The 17051-nt window shown below is 48.3% G+C and overlaps 2 protein-coding genes across 3 annotated transcripts in view; one reads left to right on the top strand and one right to left on the bottom strand.

Annotated features, from left to right (window-relative positions):
* Positions 1 to 1055: 1055 nt before the first annotated feature.
* LOC126777942 (protein crumbs) overlaps positions 1056 to 17051 on the bottom strand; it is a 39486-nt gene continuing 23490 nt past the window's right edge. The window contains exons 13-41 of one of the 2 annotated variants that reach the window (XM_050501262.1): positions 16692 to 16783; positions 16395 to 16619; positions 16150 to 16291; positions 12224 to 12331; positions 11609 to 11731; positions 11349 to 11497; positions 10848 to 11043; positions 10595 to 10775; positions 10335 to 10514; positions 10047 to 10269; positions 9695 to 9937; positions 9350 to 9562; positions 8889 to 9201; positions 8656 to 8824; positions 8423 to 8564; positions 8215 to 8307; positions 7974 to 8132; positions 7702 to 7895; positions 7533 to 7637; positions 7314 to 7448; positions 7049 to 7245; positions 6737 to 6909; positions 6437 to 6526; positions 6239 to 6354; positions 5869 to 6117; positions 5459 to 5774; positions 5243 to 5384; positions 3125 to 3224; positions 1056 to 3041 (exon numbers count right to left, since the gene is read on the bottom strand). In XM_050501262.1, the coding sequence (XP_050357219.1) occupies positions 2579 to 3041; positions 3125 to 3224; positions 5243 to 5384; positions 5459 to 5774; positions 5869 to 6117; positions 6239 to 6354; positions 6437 to 6526; positions 6737 to 6909; positions 7049 to 7245; positions 7314 to 7448; positions 7533 to 7637; positions 7702 to 7895; positions 7974 to 8132; positions 8215 to 8307; positions 8423 to 8564; positions 8656 to 8824; positions 8889 to 9201; positions 9350 to 9562; positions 9695 to 9937; positions 10047 to 10269; positions 10335 to 10514; positions 10595 to 10775; positions 10848 to 11043; positions 11349 to 11497; positions 11609 to 11731; positions 12224 to 12331; positions 16150 to 16291; positions 16395 to 16619; positions 16692 to 16783 (5231 nt within the window). In that variant the 3' untranslated portion in view covers positions 1056 to 2578. The remainder of the gene's footprint in view (positions 3042 to 3124; positions 3225 to 5242; positions 5385 to 5458; positions 5775 to 5868; positions 6118 to 6238; positions 6355 to 6436; positions 6527 to 6736; positions 6910 to 7048; positions 7246 to 7313; positions 7449 to 7532; positions 7638 to 7701; positions 7896 to 7973; positions 8133 to 8214; positions 8308 to 8422; positions 8565 to 8655; positions 8825 to 8888; positions 9202 to 9349; positions 9563 to 9694; positions 9938 to 10046; positions 10270 to 10334; positions 10515 to 10594; positions 10776 to 10847; positions 11044 to 11348; positions 11498 to 11608; positions 11732 to 12223; positions 12332 to 16149; positions 16292 to 16394; positions 16620 to 16691; positions 16784 to 17051) is intronic. The other variant, XM_050501268.1, reaches the window with a different exon arrangement.
* Positions 12825 to 15570, top strand: LOC126778027 (nitric oxide-associated protein 1). The gene is made up of 3 exons (XM_050501379.1): positions 12825 to 13790; positions 14141 to 14258; positions 14336 to 15570. Exons 1-3 carry the CDS (start codon positions 12982 to 12984, stop codon positions 15527 to 15529), a joined length of 2121 nt encoding a protein of 706 aa, XP_050357336.1. The 5' UTR covers positions 12825 to 12981; the 3' UTR covers positions 15530 to 15570.

The raw sequence follows: 17051 nt of genomic DNA, 5'->3' as shown, positions 1-17051 counted from the left end.
TTTATCAAGGCAATAGAACTCAAAACAATATTTGTTAGAATTTTTGTTTCTGCGTTTGTGCACGCTAATCTTAAAAACGGCTCAACGGATTCGGGTGGGGTTTTCAATAATTATTGTGCCTAACTGCACTTAAAATATAGTGTTTGTTTTATATCAAGTTATGTAAATTTAAATAATTACGTCGATCATTCTTTTAGATAAAAATGCTATAAAATAACTGTTCAGTTGAATTGGCCGACTCTTTAGCTACATATAAATGATAGTCTGTAAAATGATGATGATTGAAAGTTTATATATAACAAAACAAAGTTAAAAAATGGACAGTTTGAGAGGCTTAGATGTAAGTTGAGCTTTGATCTATATGATCAATCTTATTAAATAGGGTTCAGCTTATGCTGGCATACATCGATTAACGCGCCCACGCGTAGATATATTTCTATCTTTTAAGGTTCTCACTATACCCTTTTGTATGGTAATCGAATTTGTTCTAAAATAATTCATTATTTGCAGCCATTTTTATAAAGGTATTTCGCTTCGCTACCGCATATACATATATTTTTATCATAGTTTTGTTAAATTTATACTTAGTCGGTTAGCTCGACAAGCAAAGTTACTGTACAAATCGTAACCGCGTGGTGTGGTGGCAAGAGTGCGGTTAGTTGATGATAAGTACTTATTTAAAAAAACAGATTTACGCTTTAATTTTAAAAGTACTCAAATAAAGCACAGGGAAAGACATTCAACTATGTCCGAAATTAAGCAATGCTGTTTTTCTCGTGGCCCTTTTGTACGTTACCCTATCTAGATCCGGTAAAAACCAATAAATATTAATATCGCACGAAAATAAAACTAATCAATATATATACTGAAATATTATAATGTTATTATTAATATTAGTCTTTAAATTACACGAAGGTGAACCCGCGGGCACAGCTAGTCTATCATAAATTAAATAACATTGTGACAACGTTTGATATTTCTTATCGGACACCTATCTAGCACGTAACTAGATTAAAAATATGAATTAATATAATTAATAAAAATAATACATCAGGTTTATTGTAAAGAATATTTTTATTGCAATCATGTGACGAAGTTAAGTAATGAGTACACGATACACGCCAATAGAACGGTGCCATAAAACACAAAATATCTCACACTATGCTTAACTGTGGACGGTAACATTGCAGTGAGCATTCTAACAGCTGCTAAATCAAAAACGCTTTCAAATTATTAGAATATAAAACAAAATTCATTTTTATAATAGTAAAAGAAAAGTAAGTTTAAAGATGTAAAAGTATTATCTACAGTGTAAACTAAAAATATAATTATTTGGATAGTTTAAAAAATAAATACTACTTAGCCTACTGCCACCAAAAGGTGTGCTCACTATGTACATGTTAACATACAATCATCGTCACTAGAAAATCTTATAAAATTGATCCTCAGTCCCGGACCCGAGGAGCAGACCGCAGTTACGAAATATCACAATATAAATAAGTATCTCAGACGACATAGACACGGCCACGCGTGACGAACGTCGACGAAACTATAAATACATAATATTACAGGGCGAGTTGGAATGTCGGAAGTTGAGCAACACATGATACAATCCAGGTAATACTGGTATTGGTAATTTTAAACATTTAAGTACATTCGCCTCGGACTGAACTACTCTGTACACTTACACTACTCGTACTTAGGTCTAGTCGAGCTCCGCTTCGAGCTCCAGTGTTCGAGTTACACGACAATAAAATCCTCAATATACAGACTTGTGTTTAAGGCACGGACGCCTCGCCGCCGCCCACGCGCGCCGTCGCGTCTGCGGCTAACGCTCGCTACGGAAACGTCTACGGTCTCCAACGGCGGCGCACCGGCAACGTGCGACACACTCGGAGGGGGACGGGGAGGGGGGGGGGGGTGTGTGCAGGGGGAGGCGAGGGGTCGCAGGCGGGCGCGGGGTCGCTGGCGGTCGAGGACGCCTTCACTATAAGTAATTTAGAATCTTGCACGCTTTTCGTTTCACTTACTCTAAGTTGATATAATACACATACCAGAGCGCGAGCACACCTCGGCCGAACGGACCGACCGCCACTCGGTGTCGCAGTAAGGCTATTTACAATATTTACTAGGTAAGAAGGCGCACGCGATGCCGAGCGGCGAGTGGCGGTGGCGATGCGCACCATACGACGATATTCAATTAAAGCAAAAGTACACCTTACAGCTAGCGTTCGACGGAGGTCACTCGCGACACTACTGCGCACTGCACACTGCGTGCGGCGTGCGACTCGCGACAGTCGCAGACACTCGTCCGCTCGTCCGCGGCTGTCGCAGTCATCGCTCGCGAATATTATATTTTATAATGATTACAATTCGGATAAAAGTACCGATCGTAACTTAATATTTGTCACACCTAAGTTTTTTACAATACTTTTTGATTATGATTTTATGATTATAAAATTTTCAATATACTTTTGAGGGTTACAATCGTTCATAACATCGACGATAAAACTCTGTCTAATCTCAGTGATAATACAAGTCGCAATAGCGCGTCGAAACATTTGTAACATCCCGCGCGCTATATGAGGCGCTCCTCCGGCGGCGGCTTGAGCGCGTGCGTGATCATCTCCGCGCGCGGGTTGCAGTACTCCTGCCCCGACGGCGAGTACGTGCCCCGCGTGGCGCGCTTGCGCCGGGCCTGCGCCGCCAGCGCCGCCAGCGCCGCCCCGCCCAGCAGCAGCGCCGCCAGCGCGCCGCCCACGCCCAGCGCCACGCGCGTGGCCTGCCCGCCGCTCGCGCCGGCCTCGCCCGCCACGGCCGCCTGCGAGCAGTTCTTGCCGGCCCAGCCGTCCTCGCAGTGACACACGTAGTCCACGTTCGCGGCGCAGGCCTGCTCGCAGCGCCCGTGCAGGCAGGGCCCGCGCGGAGCCTCGCCCGCCTCGCCCGCCTCGCCCGCCTCGGCCGCGCCGGCCGCGCCGGTCGCGTAGCAGGGGTCGAGCAGCGCGCACTCGTCGCCGCAGTAGCCGGCGGCGCACTCACACCTGCGGGACAGCGAGCGGTCAGCGCCGGGTGCGGGGCGTGCGGGGGGTGCGGGGTGGTCCGGTCGGGCGGCGGCGACACGCACGTGTACCCGCCGGGCAGGTTGCGGCAGCGGCCGGGCCCGCAGCTCACGCGGCGCTCGGCGCACTCGTCCACGTCCTCCTCGCAGCGCGCGCCGCGCCATTCTGTGGAGCGACGAGTTCGTGTCCTTAGAACTTTATTGAGTAACTATTTTTTATATTTCCTGTAACTGCTGTAAAAAGAATTATTTTTTATCTTTTGACCGTGAAAACGATACAATGATAACATGACAATGATTCTGACGCAAGTCATATTACGTATCGGAAACCCGAGCTGGAAATTATCGAATGGAGGAGACGAGAGTCTCCGTCGAGGTATCGATATCATTTCTGTCTGATGAAAAATAAAAAGTTTATAGCGAAGGAGGTGCGAACAGTAAACGTTTGCCATTATACAATACGCTATTAGCAATAGTTTTAGTATTATATCTATCGTTACTATTACTTCAGAAGTAGATAAAGAACCAATTCTATAAATTTTCATCATAACAAATATTGAAGAACAAAAATATTTTTCGTGTTTCCAACACAAAGGCGGTACCCGGCACACACGCGGCGACCACGAGCAGCACTATCCACGTGTCGGTCCGCGGGCGCATGGCGAGCACGTCACCGAGCGGCCCGTCCGAGCACATATTCCCACTAGGCGTTCCCGGCGCGATGTCCGCACTTCACATTTTCCGTCGCTTTAGCCGGACAAGTTAAACGAGAACACTGCTCGCGCGCCGCCGACGGTGACCTCGGGCGCGGCCAGTGATTCACAAAGTGTAATTGTTTGCTAAGTTTCCTCGGCGCGTCGTTATCAATGTCGCGTAAGGCCGCGCGCGTCACATTAATTCAATTGATGAGCTACTCTCGACAGAATTACTCACGCGTTGCGTCACCGCGGTAGTTATGTTTTAATTCAGTGAATTTTATCACTTCTAATAATTCAATTCATATAATATTCTGAATTATTAATAATAATAAATTTATACAGTGTACAATTTTATATGATTATTTGCATGTATTTTTAACAAGATGCAAATTTTTAAATTGAATTACTTTATTAATGTATTAAATAAAATAAAATAAATTATTTAATACATTAATAAAGTTTGAGAATCGTTGTAACGTTATCAGTGATTATCTTCAGTATTAGATTGTTGTCGATGGCGCGTTTGCGGACTGATAAGAGCCGAACAGCGGAGCAGAAACATCGTTACGTTTTATATAAAAGTCACCTCCACACGTTAACACCGAATGTATGACAGATTACATTTTAGTTTTGGTTTTTTTTTATGCAATTTGAATTTATTAAAAAAACCGACACATCTTTACTATTTTACTACATGACGTCCTATACGATATCCCAACGTTTTGTTATAATGTAATACTCACTAATATATGGAGACCGTAATCTCATTTACTTATTTTGACTAAATCTATCACAAGTATTCATTTTAGATTTTATTTTATTAAAGCAGTATGTGATGTCTGGACGAAAAATATATTTATTTTCAAAAATTTAATTACTACTCTATTTAAGAGTGACAAAAACGAACACTGAAACGTGTGTACTGCGTAACGTGTGTACTGCGTAACGTGTGTACTGCGTAACGACTTGACTAGTAGGTGAATAAATAACGTTTATAGAAACGTCTAACTAAACAAGTTAGTAAATTGTAAAAATAATCCGTTAAATAAAAACTTTAGTTTTATACCATAAGTACCCTCTGTCCTCGTAAGTAAACACCTCTCGTATCAACAAACATCAAAAGTGTTATCTGCATAAAGTTTAACAATCGTTACCGTGTTGTGATAATAGATTTTCATTCTACACAGCTCGTATAAGTGTTCAAATCGGTGAACCAATACCTCGGCCGGGACGACGGGGTCATTTACGCCGGCAGTGTCAATCTACCGCCAAACGTCTCGCATTAATTAACGAATTGAATTAAGCAAGAATGTTATTTTTACTGTAAATATTAATACTCATAGTGTCTTAACTTTTAATTTCTTTTTCTCGAGATTCGTATTACAACATTGTAAGCCCACTACTTTAGTAATAAGCTACAACCGCACCACCTTTTCCTCAACGCCGCCGATCACGAGTAGAAATAAATAAATAAAGAAATCCGTACCGGGCGGGCAGTCGCAGACGGGCGGGCGGCGGCGCGGCTCGCAGCGCCCGCCGTGCAGGCACGCCGCCGCGCCCGCGCACTCGTCGCGCTCCTCGCCGCACGCGCGGCCCCACCAGCCCGCCTCGCACGCGCACGCCGGCGGCTGCGCGGACGACACACCGTTACTCCGCGAACGAGTCGAGAGAACGACCACCTCCCGCGCGCTCCGGTACTCACGACGGCGTCGACGTCGCAGCGGCCGTGCAGGCAGGGCTCCACCTCGCAGAAGGCGAGCTCGCAGTGCACGCCCCGGTAGCCGTCGGCGCAGTCGCACGTGTAGTTGTTGCCGTGCGCGGCGTCGGGCACGTCGCGGCACCGCGCGCGCGGCGCGGGCGCGCAGGGCTCGTGCGCGCACGTGCGCGTGCGCGGCTGCCGGCAGCGCGGCCCGCGCCACTCGGCGCCGCACGAGCAGCGGTAGCCGCCCGCCAGGTCCACGCACGTGCCGCCGTTGGCGCACGGGGCCGACTCGCACTCGTCGATGTCGTGCTCGCAGCTGAAATTTGTCGAGGAGGAGGACGTCGCCGGGTCAATATTCGCAGACGTCGGGACGGGACCCGAGGGAATCTTCGATTACGATCGGCACTCACAATTCCCCGTCGAACCCTTCGGCGCACTCGCAGACGTACTTGGCGACGTCGTCCCTGCAGGTGGCGCCGTTCTGGCACTGGTTGTTTTCGCATTCGTCGATATCGGTCTGGCAGTAGTCGCCGGTGTACCCGGGCGGACACGCGCACGCGTACGAGTTGCGCACGTCGGCGCACGCGCCGCGCACGCACTGCGCCTCCACGCACAGCACGCAGCCCACGCCGCTCGACGCGCCCCACGGGGAACCAGAACTGATGTTTATAGATATAAATATATGTATTATATACCAAACAGTCGATCGACAAATTCATTTTAATAGAATTGACATCGTCAACAACTAAATAAACTCATTTATTTCCACAGGGCACTCACAGCAGCGCGTAGTGCGGCTGCGCGGCGAGCAGGGCGGCGGCCGAGCCCACGAACAGCTGCTCCTCCGTGAAGAAGGGCAGCAGCAGCGCCCCCACGTGCACGGCGCCCAGGCAGCCCTGCGGACGAGCGACGTAACAACATACGGCGGTCACATTAAGCCTGTGACGTTTATTGCACCGCACATATGATATACACTACCTTGAAATATTCTCCGGCCAGGTTGTCGTCTATGAACTCGTCTCCTTCCGAATACTCAAACACACTAGGATCCGTAGAGTTCTCCATCTGCTTAAGTAAGATAAGATTACGTTATATATTTTCTTTCTCTTTTGCTCCACTTCCGTGGCGTCGGAATATAAATTTCTTTCTCTATACGTCATATCTTTCTATATAAAGTTTTACTCGCAATTCTCAGTCACCTATCGAATATCAAACCGCTGCCCAACTGTTTTCATTTAAAAAAATATAGGACCCCGAAGCATCATGTAAGTTACTAACGACGGTCATGGTGGAGGGGCCGGCGGATGCGGGGCGCGCGGTGGTCGGGGGGGAGCCAGCGCGTACACCGCCCAGGGTGATGAGTCCCTCGGTGACCAGCTGCTGCCACGCAGCGACGTCGATGGTGTCCGACAGCCCCACCTCCTCGTGGCCGTCTGCGTCCACGAACGAACCTATCGACGGCCAGACGACGCTTGTCTTTAGTTTGTTAGATTATTTTTATAAAGTTAGAGTCGATGATTTATCATAAGAATCTCTCGAGCGGGTGTCGAGCGGGTGTCGAGCGGGTGTCGAGCGGGTGTCGAGCGGTACCGGTGAGGCGGCCGTCGGCCAGCGCGAGGCGCAGCGTGACCCAGGCGTGGTGCGGGCGGCGCGCGCGCATGCGGCGCTGGGCCGGCAGCCCCCCCAGGCGCCACTGCACGCCCACCTGCCCCTTGTACAGCCCCACGCTGAACACGCTGCCGGAGTCGGCGCCCTCCGCGCGGAACAGCGTCCCGCCCACCTTGCTCCTGCCGGACAGAATGCATGAGACGCCGTTCGTACGGGCCGGATTGCGTGCCGAGGTCGCGGGCCCCACCTGTAGGTGATGGTGAGCGAGCTGGGCGGCTCGAGGCGCAGCGGCTCGGCGGCCAGCGCGGCGCGCGGCTCGCGCAGGCGGTAGCTCAGCGTCGTGTTCACTCCGTCGAACGTCGCGTTGGACACGCACTCGTACCTGATCGCGCACGTTTTGCATTACATATATTTAACTAGTTTAATGTTATCGTCGTGAACGTGTCCGTCGGATCGTTCGTGTTACCCGCGGTCGAGGTTCCGGCAGTGCGAGTTAAGCGGACAGCCCTGCAGCTGGCAGAACTCGACCTCGGCGCACTGTTTGCCCTTGTAGCCGCGCGGGCACGTGCACCTAGAGACGAGGACTCGTTAATATTCGAGCACGGGAGCGGCCGCGACCACAGCCCGCCACGTACGTGTAGTCGTTCCAGGTGAGCGCGCACGTGGCGTTGTGCAGACAGGGGCGGGAGGCGCAGACGTCGTCCGACACCACCCCGCGCAGCACGCCGGCCGGGTCCAGTGACACATCGCCGAAGGGCTCCGGCACACGCAGCCCGGCCGCCTGCAGCGGGAAGAACTCCACCACCGTCACGTTCACGCCGTTCGATACCTGCGACGAGCGAAATACTTCAATTACACGGACAACCGATACGAGCAGTTAGCGTTTTATGTTCGTCGAGCTCGTTACCTGCACGTCTTGTATGACTCCCTTGAAGTAGTCGGCGTCGTCGGGCTCCGGCAGGGCGGGCGCCGGCGGGGCGGTCGGCGCGGGGGCGGGGCCCTCCGCGAGCGGCGGCGACGGCTGGGGCGGGGAGGGCGGAGGAGGCGGTCCGCCCAGGTATAGCACCTGTGTTTATGTAATTAAAGTGAGACAATTAAATCTACAATGTATTATCATTTATAAAAACGTTATATCGTTATGATCTCACCTGCGCATCCAGCTGTTTAGCCGCGGAGATGGACTTGCGGAAGTATTCCGTACCGTTCAGTTTCACTTGGATCAAAGTCGAATTTCGGACAACCTGCGAAAGATACAGTACTTTATGGCTCGACACTACATAGATAAACTTAATCGAAGTTTTTAATGCAGCGATACGATATCCCTCGAGCGTGGGTCGGGAGAGGGCGATCAGTCACCTCGATGAGATGCAGATGTCCATTGTCGAGCCTGGTCCCGCCAACGGTGTAGTCCTCGGGCGTCTGATTGAAACGCAGGTGGACGAGCAGCTCGCCCCCCTTGAGCGAGGCACCCACCAGCGTCTCCTCCGTCTGGCCGTACCTGCGACACGAGACGACGGTGTAGCGCGCGAGCGGACCGCCGGGCCGGGAGCCGGGCCGGGAGCCGGGCCGGGAGCCGGCGCGGCGCCTACCTGGGCAGCGAGCCGAGGTAGAAGATCTGTCCGGTCGGCTTGCGCGTGCGGATGAACATGGAGATGTCGAGCGCGGCGTGCACGGCGCGGCGCGCGGCGTCCGACACGGCCACCGCCACCCGCGAGCGCGCGCGCGCCCCCTCGTGGCCGAACGTGGCCGCCGTGTAGTCTGCAAGGGCACTACGTCACTACGCCGCCGAGCACAGCGCCCCCGCCCCCACCCGCATACGCACTGTACTGGCAGGTGTCGCCCAGGTGCGGGCGCGGACACGTGCAGCGGAACGACGTCCAGTGGTCCTCGCAGGCGCCGCCCGACAGGCAGGGGTTGGGCGCGCACTGCGGCGTGCGCGGGCACGAGGCCAGCACGCGGTGCAGCACGGCGCGCGCCGCCGCCCGCTCCGCCTCGTCCGCCTCGCCCGCCTCGCCCGCCTCGCCCGCCTCGCCCGCCTCGCCCGAGCCCTCGTCGGCCGCGCCGTCCGCCTCGTCGGGCCCGGCCCGCTCCGTCTGGCTCTCGGCCAAACTCGAGTTCGAGTCCTCGGGCAGGACCTGCGATAGATCGTATGCATCAAACGAAATATTGTACCGATATATACGATATGAGTATTGAAAGACGTAAACCATGTGCGATTGAGGTGTAATATTAAATATAAAAAGCAAACAATGAAGCAAGATATTCCATCGTTTTTCCACTGACCCACTGTCCGTTAACGACGACGTCCTGGAAGCAGCCTACGAAGAAGTTGGGTCCGTGCGTGAGCGTGGCGTAGGAGGAGCCCGCCGTGCCCAGCCGAGTGGAGGGGAACGACGTGACGGACGCGTTGAACGCCTCGTTCTGACTGATCGGGTAGATAGTTTGCTCCTCGTTGGCCGCCAGCACTAGGTGCGACGAGTTTATCGTTACGAAAACCTACAAACACCATTAATAAAATAAGATATTTATAACCGTAGCTGTCATATATTTATGAAAGCTACGGTTACTGTTTCAACGTTATCAAAGAATCAACTCAAACTAAACGAATGAACCAACATCTTCTTATACCTTCTGCCAGTTGCTGTCATTGAGGTTGGAACCGATAAAGACTCCCTCCCACTTGTTGAGCAGCGACGAGTGTAGATTTAGATGACCGTTGGACAGCTCCAGAAAGAAGTAGGTAAGCCCCCGGCCCATAGCGAGCAGGCCGTTGCCTAGCGTCGTTTTGAAGCGGAACGAGATGTCGTAGCCCTCCTCGCGGGACGTATTCACCTCCGCGTAGCTGCTCTTCTCCAGAGACATCGTCGTTATCTAGAAGGACGACGTCGAGTCACAATCAATGCGGGACCACTGATACGTACACTCTACCTCTTTGAAAAACTAGAGTATAACTGGTTCTTTATGGTAGGTTTTATCAAACCTTCTCGCAGGTGGTGCCGTAGTGTCCGGGCGTGCAGGAGCAGTTGAAGCGGTGCTCGGTCTCGCGCACGAGCCAGGGCATGCACGTGCCGTGGTGCCGACACGGGGAGTCGCGGCAGCCCGTCAGCACCACGGAGCAGTTCTGGCCGCCCCAGCCCGCCTCACACGAGCAATAGTACGAGGCGCGCCCGTCGTAGCAGCGCCCGTGCTGGCACGGCGTGTACCTGCACGCACACGCATCGTCAGTCCTCAACTCGCGGTTTGGCGGCGGGGGAGGCGCGACTCGTACCGGAGACACTCGTTGATCTCCAGCTCGCAGTGCTGCCCCTCGTAGCCGGCGGCGCAGTCGCAGCTGTAGCCGCCCACGGCGTCCACGCACTTGCCGTGCTTGCAGGGCGAGGACGCGCACTCGTCGATGTTGATCTCGCAGCGCGGGCCCGTCGTGCCGGCCACGCACACGCACTCGTAGCTGACGACGGAAATAGACACCGCGTGACACAGGGGACCACGGGACGCGGACACGTGACACGGTCGCGGGCTGGCTCTCACCCGCTGGCGGTGTCGAGCGAGAAGGGCTGGTAGAAGACGTCGGGCAGCGGCGCGGGCAGCGCGGGCGGGGGGGGCGCGTCGCGCGCGCGGTACAGGCTGCGGTCGCTGCGCTGCAGGCACACGCCGGAGTGCTTGCAGGGCGCGGCCTCGCACTCGTCCACGTCCGTCTCGCAGTTCTTGCCTGCACACAGAGCGCGTTACGGGCGGCCACGGGCGGGCGGGGCGGCCGGCGCGGCCGGTGCGAGCGACTGACCGGTGAAGCCGGGGTAGCAGGAGCAGTGGTAGTCGTTGACGTCGTCGAGGCAGGTGCCGCCGTTGCGGCAGGGTCGCGGCGCGCACTCGTCGATGTTGAGCTCGCAGTCGTCGCCCGAGTAGCCGGTGCCGCTACACTCGCACGTGTAGCCGTTCAGCCCGTCCACGCAGCGCCCGCCGTGCTCGCACGGGCTCGACTGTGGACATTCGATTATTGGTCTTACTGTGAAAATTACTACTTCATAAAGTTATACACGGACATTACGTCATTAGCTAATAGTATTGTTGTGTCCAACTGCCATCCAATCCTTTATAAATATTAATACCGAGGTAAATACTAGGTGATTAGGAGCAGCTGACTTCATTTATGATGGAAAAAAAACAATAAGACAAGGATAGTTTTTTGACGGTAAATATTATTTGGATCTACTATGTTTTATCCGTACAACGTATTATAATAAACTGTATCTGTTAGTATGAAACAAGCGAATGGTTCAAGTACCTCGCAGTCGTCGATGTCGATCTCGCAGTGCGGGCCGGTGAGTCCGTCCTGACACACGCACTTGTAGCTGGCGATGCCGTCCACGCACGTGGAGCCGGACGCGCAGGGGTTGGTCGCGCACTCGTTGATATTGATGGAGCAATCCTTGCCTGATGGAAATACCAACAATAAATAACTAACATAACATTCAAATACACGGACAGTTATGAAGCTCTGAATAAAAATGCTATTAAATGTTAGTAAATCTCATAAATACATACCTTCGTACCCCTCCACGCAGGTGCACTCGTAATTATTTTCTAAATTCTGACATGTACCGCCGTTCTTACAGGGTGAAGATAAACATTCATCGATATCCTGCTCGCAGCTATCGCCCGTATATCCTAAAATCAAAATCATAATTGTTATTGCATTTAAATCTTATTTATGGCATATTTTAATTTTGACAAATAAAAAAATATATATTTTGGTCAGATCAGACACATGGTTTATATAGACCAAATTATCGTATATATTTAAATTGACATAACTGTATAAACCTACTAAGGTTTATACAGTTTTTTATATATTATATCCAAAAGTTGTACCAAAAAAACGTTTTTTTTTTATCTTGTAGTATTTTAACATTAATTAGTTTTTAAATTACATTGCTACAATATGAGAGGACGTGGAGAATTAAGTTTTTTTTTGAGTAAGTGCAAAGAGCTTCATTTTGACAAGTCTAAAGATCTAAAATAAGGAAAAAGAAAATCTCAAATAACATTCACTATAATAATGTTAATTTTCTCATACAAGAAATTTAAAACTTATTAATATTATTAATTAAGTCAATAGAAACCACAATTTTGATAATTTGTAAATAAAATCAAACTCACCCGGTTTGCAATAGCACTGATAAGAGCCAGGAAGATTAACACAAACTCCGTTATTGCATATTTTCGGCATCAACGCACATTCATCAATATCCAGCTCGCAGAACCTTCCTAAATACATAAATTTTTACTTAGTACCTATTTCAGTTATACATTCAAGTAAAGAAAATACAAATTAAAACCACCTTCGAATATAATCAATAACAAGATGATATTATTAAAACTTTCCATTTCATTATTTGAATTTTTATCGAATATATTTAAAAAGAACTAATAACAAAAACATAAAATTTATTCACATAACGTAACATTCGCTATTTACACAAGTGGTAAAACCTTGCCGCTGTACGTAAAACAATAGTTTCATTACACGAGACACATTGGCTGAGACGTCATATAATACACATATAATATACATTGTATTATTACCTATTCACACATATTCCAAATTCGAGGTTAAATTATAAAATGTTTTCAAATTATTGTTATTATACAAAGAATGTATGCGAGTTTATTGTTACTTAAAAGACGTACTAAAAAGTTAATACTCTGTAACATCAGTATGACTAATTGACAGCTGACAGTTGCCGTCGCACTGACATCATAATCGAAGTGAAAGACGTGCACTTGTCACAACAACATTCTAAGTAAAAAGGAGTAAAGGTGTAAACATGTCTTAATGGAATTACATGTATTTATTATTTACAATGGAATATTAATAAGAAACAGTTCTAAATAATGTTGAAATTATAGTATTCATCATGATATATTCGTTGCGAAACATTTTGAGGTTACATCGTAAACGCAACGCATTTACTCGTTTTAAACATTTTCAAGCTTCAAATGGCGATGAAATCAGTCAAGATAATACGAATCGAGGGAAAGTGAAGGAGTTTGAAACACTTTTTCAACAATATAAAGATAAAATAGTGTTTAATTCGTATCTGGGACATGACAAAATAGAACTCGGCTACTATAAATATCACATAAAAACAATAGCAAACGCTCGAAAAGAGGAAGCAAAACGATTTGAAGAAAAGAGGTTACCACCCTTGCCTGTCGCATTGCAGTATTATGTTGATAAAGATAGGCTTTTAGACGAGGAAACTGTTGAAGAGGTTGAGGATACTCCAAAAACTTTTCAGTTGCCTTTCTCTCGTACAACAGATGTCAAAATATGTGAAGACGAAGTTAAAATCGCAAAACAATCCGAAGAGGAGTTTGACAGATCAAACATAAACAAATGGATGACAAACTATGAACATTTTGATGATGCAATGTTATCAGAAGATGAAAATTGTGATTTAGATACCCAGTGGAGTAAACATTATGGTACCGCAGATCCGATGGTACCAATCAGTCGTGTCAGTTGTGGTGGATGTGGAGCTCTACTGCACTGCAATGACCCCGCTATACCTGGTTACTTACCAAGTGAGCTTTTCAAAGGTCGAAAAGATGATGAATTGAAGAGAATGGAATGTCAGAGGTGTCATTTTCTTGCAGAATACAACATTGCCTTGGATGTTACCGTGCAGCCTGAAGAATATGAAAAACTTCTTCAGTCTATAAGGTTAATAAGGATATTTTTACCTTCAATATCTTTTTATTGATACTATTGCGAGTTGTTTTCAAAATATATCCCATAATTACTTACGGTTCTCATATTGATTAGTAGTTTGTGGTTTATTTTATCAACTTACTAATACTGATTTCCGACTTACTAATACTGAACTAAACTATATTTATATAATTGTTCTTTGTAAACTTTTAAAAAATGATTACAAGACATAGTTCTTACATGTTTTCAGCTTCAATTTTATGTCTCAATATATTGAATGACTTTAAGGACTACATAATACTAATTTTAATGACACAAATTTTTAACAATTGTATACAAATTAATCAAATATTCATTTACAGACATGTAAAGTCTTTAGTGTTACTGATGGTGGATTTGCTAGACTTCCCATGCTCCTTTTGGTCTGGCATAGTGGATATTATTGGCCCCGATAGACCCATTATTATAGTGGCTAATAAGGTAAAAAATTTTAGTTTTTGTTTAACAATTGAAAAAAATTATATGTATAATTTTGTTAACAAAATTGAATATTCTAGGTTGATCTCTTACCTGGCGATAGTATTGGTTACCTGAAGCGAATCAAAGAATCACTCATGTCGGAAATTAAAAAGACTAGATTAAGAGAGGCTAATATTAAATATGTTGCATTGATATCGGCTAAGACTGGCTATGGCGTGGAAGACTTGATATCCGCCATGTTTAAGTTATGGTTATACAAGGGTGATGTATTCCTTGTAGGCTGTACGAATGTTGGCAAAAGCTCTCTCTTTAATGTCCTCTTGCAATCAGACTACTGCAAAGTGCATGCTGTCGACATTGTCAAAAGAGCAACTGTAAGCCGATGGCCAGGCACTACATTGAATCTCTTAAAATTCCCAATTAACAGGCCATCCGGATGGAAAATTCGCGAAAGAAGTACAAGATTACAATCTAATGCGAAGCTTTTGAAGACTGAAAATGAAATTAGAAGACAACAATTATCAGGAAAAAATATTTCTGAGGCTCCATCTCTAATCGGTCATATAGGACGGACATTCAATGAGTACCAGGTTTTTAGTGATAACATTGCAGAGAAAAGGCAACCGTTAGAAGTACTTGACGAAAGACACGAATTATTTAAGAAAAGTAAATGGTTTTATGATACACCGGGTGTGATTCATCCAGACCAAGTGCTTTCTCTCCTTAGTACTGAAGAACTGCTGTTAACCATACCAAAAAAGCTCATAAGACCACAGACCTATTATTTGCATAAAGGCTCAACATTATTTATCGGTGGCTTGGCAAGAGTGGATCTCTTCGACTGCACAGATCCTTGCCGCTTCACAATTTTCTGCTCTGAGAATCTTCCTATAACTGTGGTAAAGACTGAAGAGGCAGATGAAATTTACAATAATTTTGTTGGTACTGAATTATTCGCTGTACCCACGGGTGATTCAGAAAGACTTAAAAACTGGCCAGGGTTACAAAAGAAACATGATAATATACAATTTACTGGTGAGGGGCCTAAACTATGTTGTGGAGACATAGTTCTTTCTTCAGTAAGCTGGGTGTCAGTGACTGCTAAGTTAGATACACCTTGTGTGGTTACAGCATGGACACCCGAGGGCAGAGGAATCCACAAACGCTATCCCTCATTACTGCCATATGCTATTAATTTAAAAGGCAAGAGGGTCAGAGATACACCAGCATACATGTTGGGAAACATTTTTACTGATGATGAGCAAAATTAAGATTAACTTGATCATGTCAAAATAAATTACCATGAATCATATTTCTTCTTTTATTTCGTCTTTATCTACCCAAATTTTAACAAACAATATCTCTGACTAAAAATTTAACTTAATTTGTTTAACTATGATTTGTTAATTAGCCAATCATGTTTACATATTATTTTTCATAATGTGTTTGGATATTTGTCTTCACACATAAAATTCTTTAATATACCTACTGTCGAACTGACTGTAACTTTACATAATTCCCGGTTTTTTTTTGTAATACTGTGACTTAGCGCGTTATAGATATCGTTTATTGATATCCATTGGACTGAATGAAAAACTAGATTTTTAAATTAACTTTGTCCTAATGAATGAAAACTATTGATACGATTTTCATATTTTTTAGTTTTAAAATTTATTTTTCTCGAAATACGTTTCGGCAGACTTACGTCCGATCGACTGCCCCGCACACAAACTCACACTGAGAATACTTTTGTTGCAAAACATAACCTTCAGAACGGTCGAGGTCCTCAAACGACGGTAACTCGTGTCACCCGCGGATCGGAATGGGGGAGTCCGATTATTGTCTACTCACTCGTTACAAAGTATATAGGATAACGTAAACACCGACAGACCGTTGTGTCCGGGCGGGCACTGGCAGCGGAACAGGCCGGAGTCGAGCGCGAGGCACGTGCCGTTGTGGCACGGCGACGACGCGCACGCGGAGTCCGGCGCGCCCGCCGCGCAGCGCCACGCGCCGCCCTGCTCCACGCACTCCTGCGGGCACACGCGCGTTACGGCCGCTCGCTCGCAGGGTCAGCGCCGCCCCCGCCGCCCCCGCCGCCCCCGCCGCCCCCGCCGCCCCCGCCGCCCCACTCACCTGCCGCGGCGCGCAGGGCGAGGCGCGGCAGTCCAGCGCCAGCTCGCAGTCGGCGCCGCCGTAGCCGGGCCGGCACTCGCAGCCGTCGGCGCGACACGTGCCGCCGTTGACGCAGCCGCGCCCGCACGCCGCGCCGTCCGCGCCCGGCCCCTCCGCCGCCGCGCTCGCCACGTCGCAGCGCGCGCCGCCCCAGCCCGGCTCGCACTCGCAGCGGAAGCCGGTGGCCTGCGGGGGGCTCCCCGATGTAGACACGTCCGCACGTAGTGCGGCGATATACGGCGGTGTGCGAGTACTCACGAGGTCGCGGCAGGAGAGCGCGTGCACGCAGGGCGCGGCCGCGCAGCGCTCCGCCAGCGCCTTGCCGGCCGGGCCCAGCTCGCAGTACACGCCTGCGCACACGGAACGTCACTCGCCGGCGCCTCGGGGCGCGCACGCAAAACTCGCACCGAGGCGACAGATACAAATGTATTACTCTAGTGATTCTAATCATTCCCTGAGCTATTGGCTATTGGTCTAATGTCACTACAGACACATCCCGAGTGAACACAACGTTACGAGGCAAAAGTTATAATTCAAAGCACATGCACGAATAAAATAGAAATATTAAACGAACATTCAAATGATTATTTCATAATGAAAAAGAAACAATTACGTACA

Source organism: Nymphalis io, chromosome 2, assembly GCF_905147045.1.
Source record: "Nymphalis io chromosome 2, ilAglIoxx1.1, whole genome shotgun sequence".
Classification (NCBI taxonomy): Eukaryota; Metazoa; Arthropoda; class Insecta; order Lepidoptera; family Nymphalidae; genus Nymphalis; species Nymphalis io.
Note: the sequence above shows the minus strand (reverse complement) of the source record. Positions and strands in the feature narration are given on the sequence as shown.

What these genes read in the sequence shown, in the direction of transcription:
- LOC126778027 (XM_050501379.1), top strand. Translation starts at nt 12,982, where the DNA reads ATGATATATTCGTTGCGAAACATTTTGAGGTTACATCGTAAACGCAAC. An exon ending in AAACTTCTTCAGTCTATAAG is followed by an intron (nt 13,791 to 14,140) that starts GTTAATAAGGAT and finishes ATTCATTTACAG; the next exon opens with ACATGTAAAGTCTTTAGTGT. An exon ending in TTATTATAGTGGCTAATAAG is followed by an intron (nt 14,259 to 14,335) that starts GTAAAAAATTTT and finishes TGAATATTCTAG; the next exon opens with GTTGATCTCTTACCTGGCGA.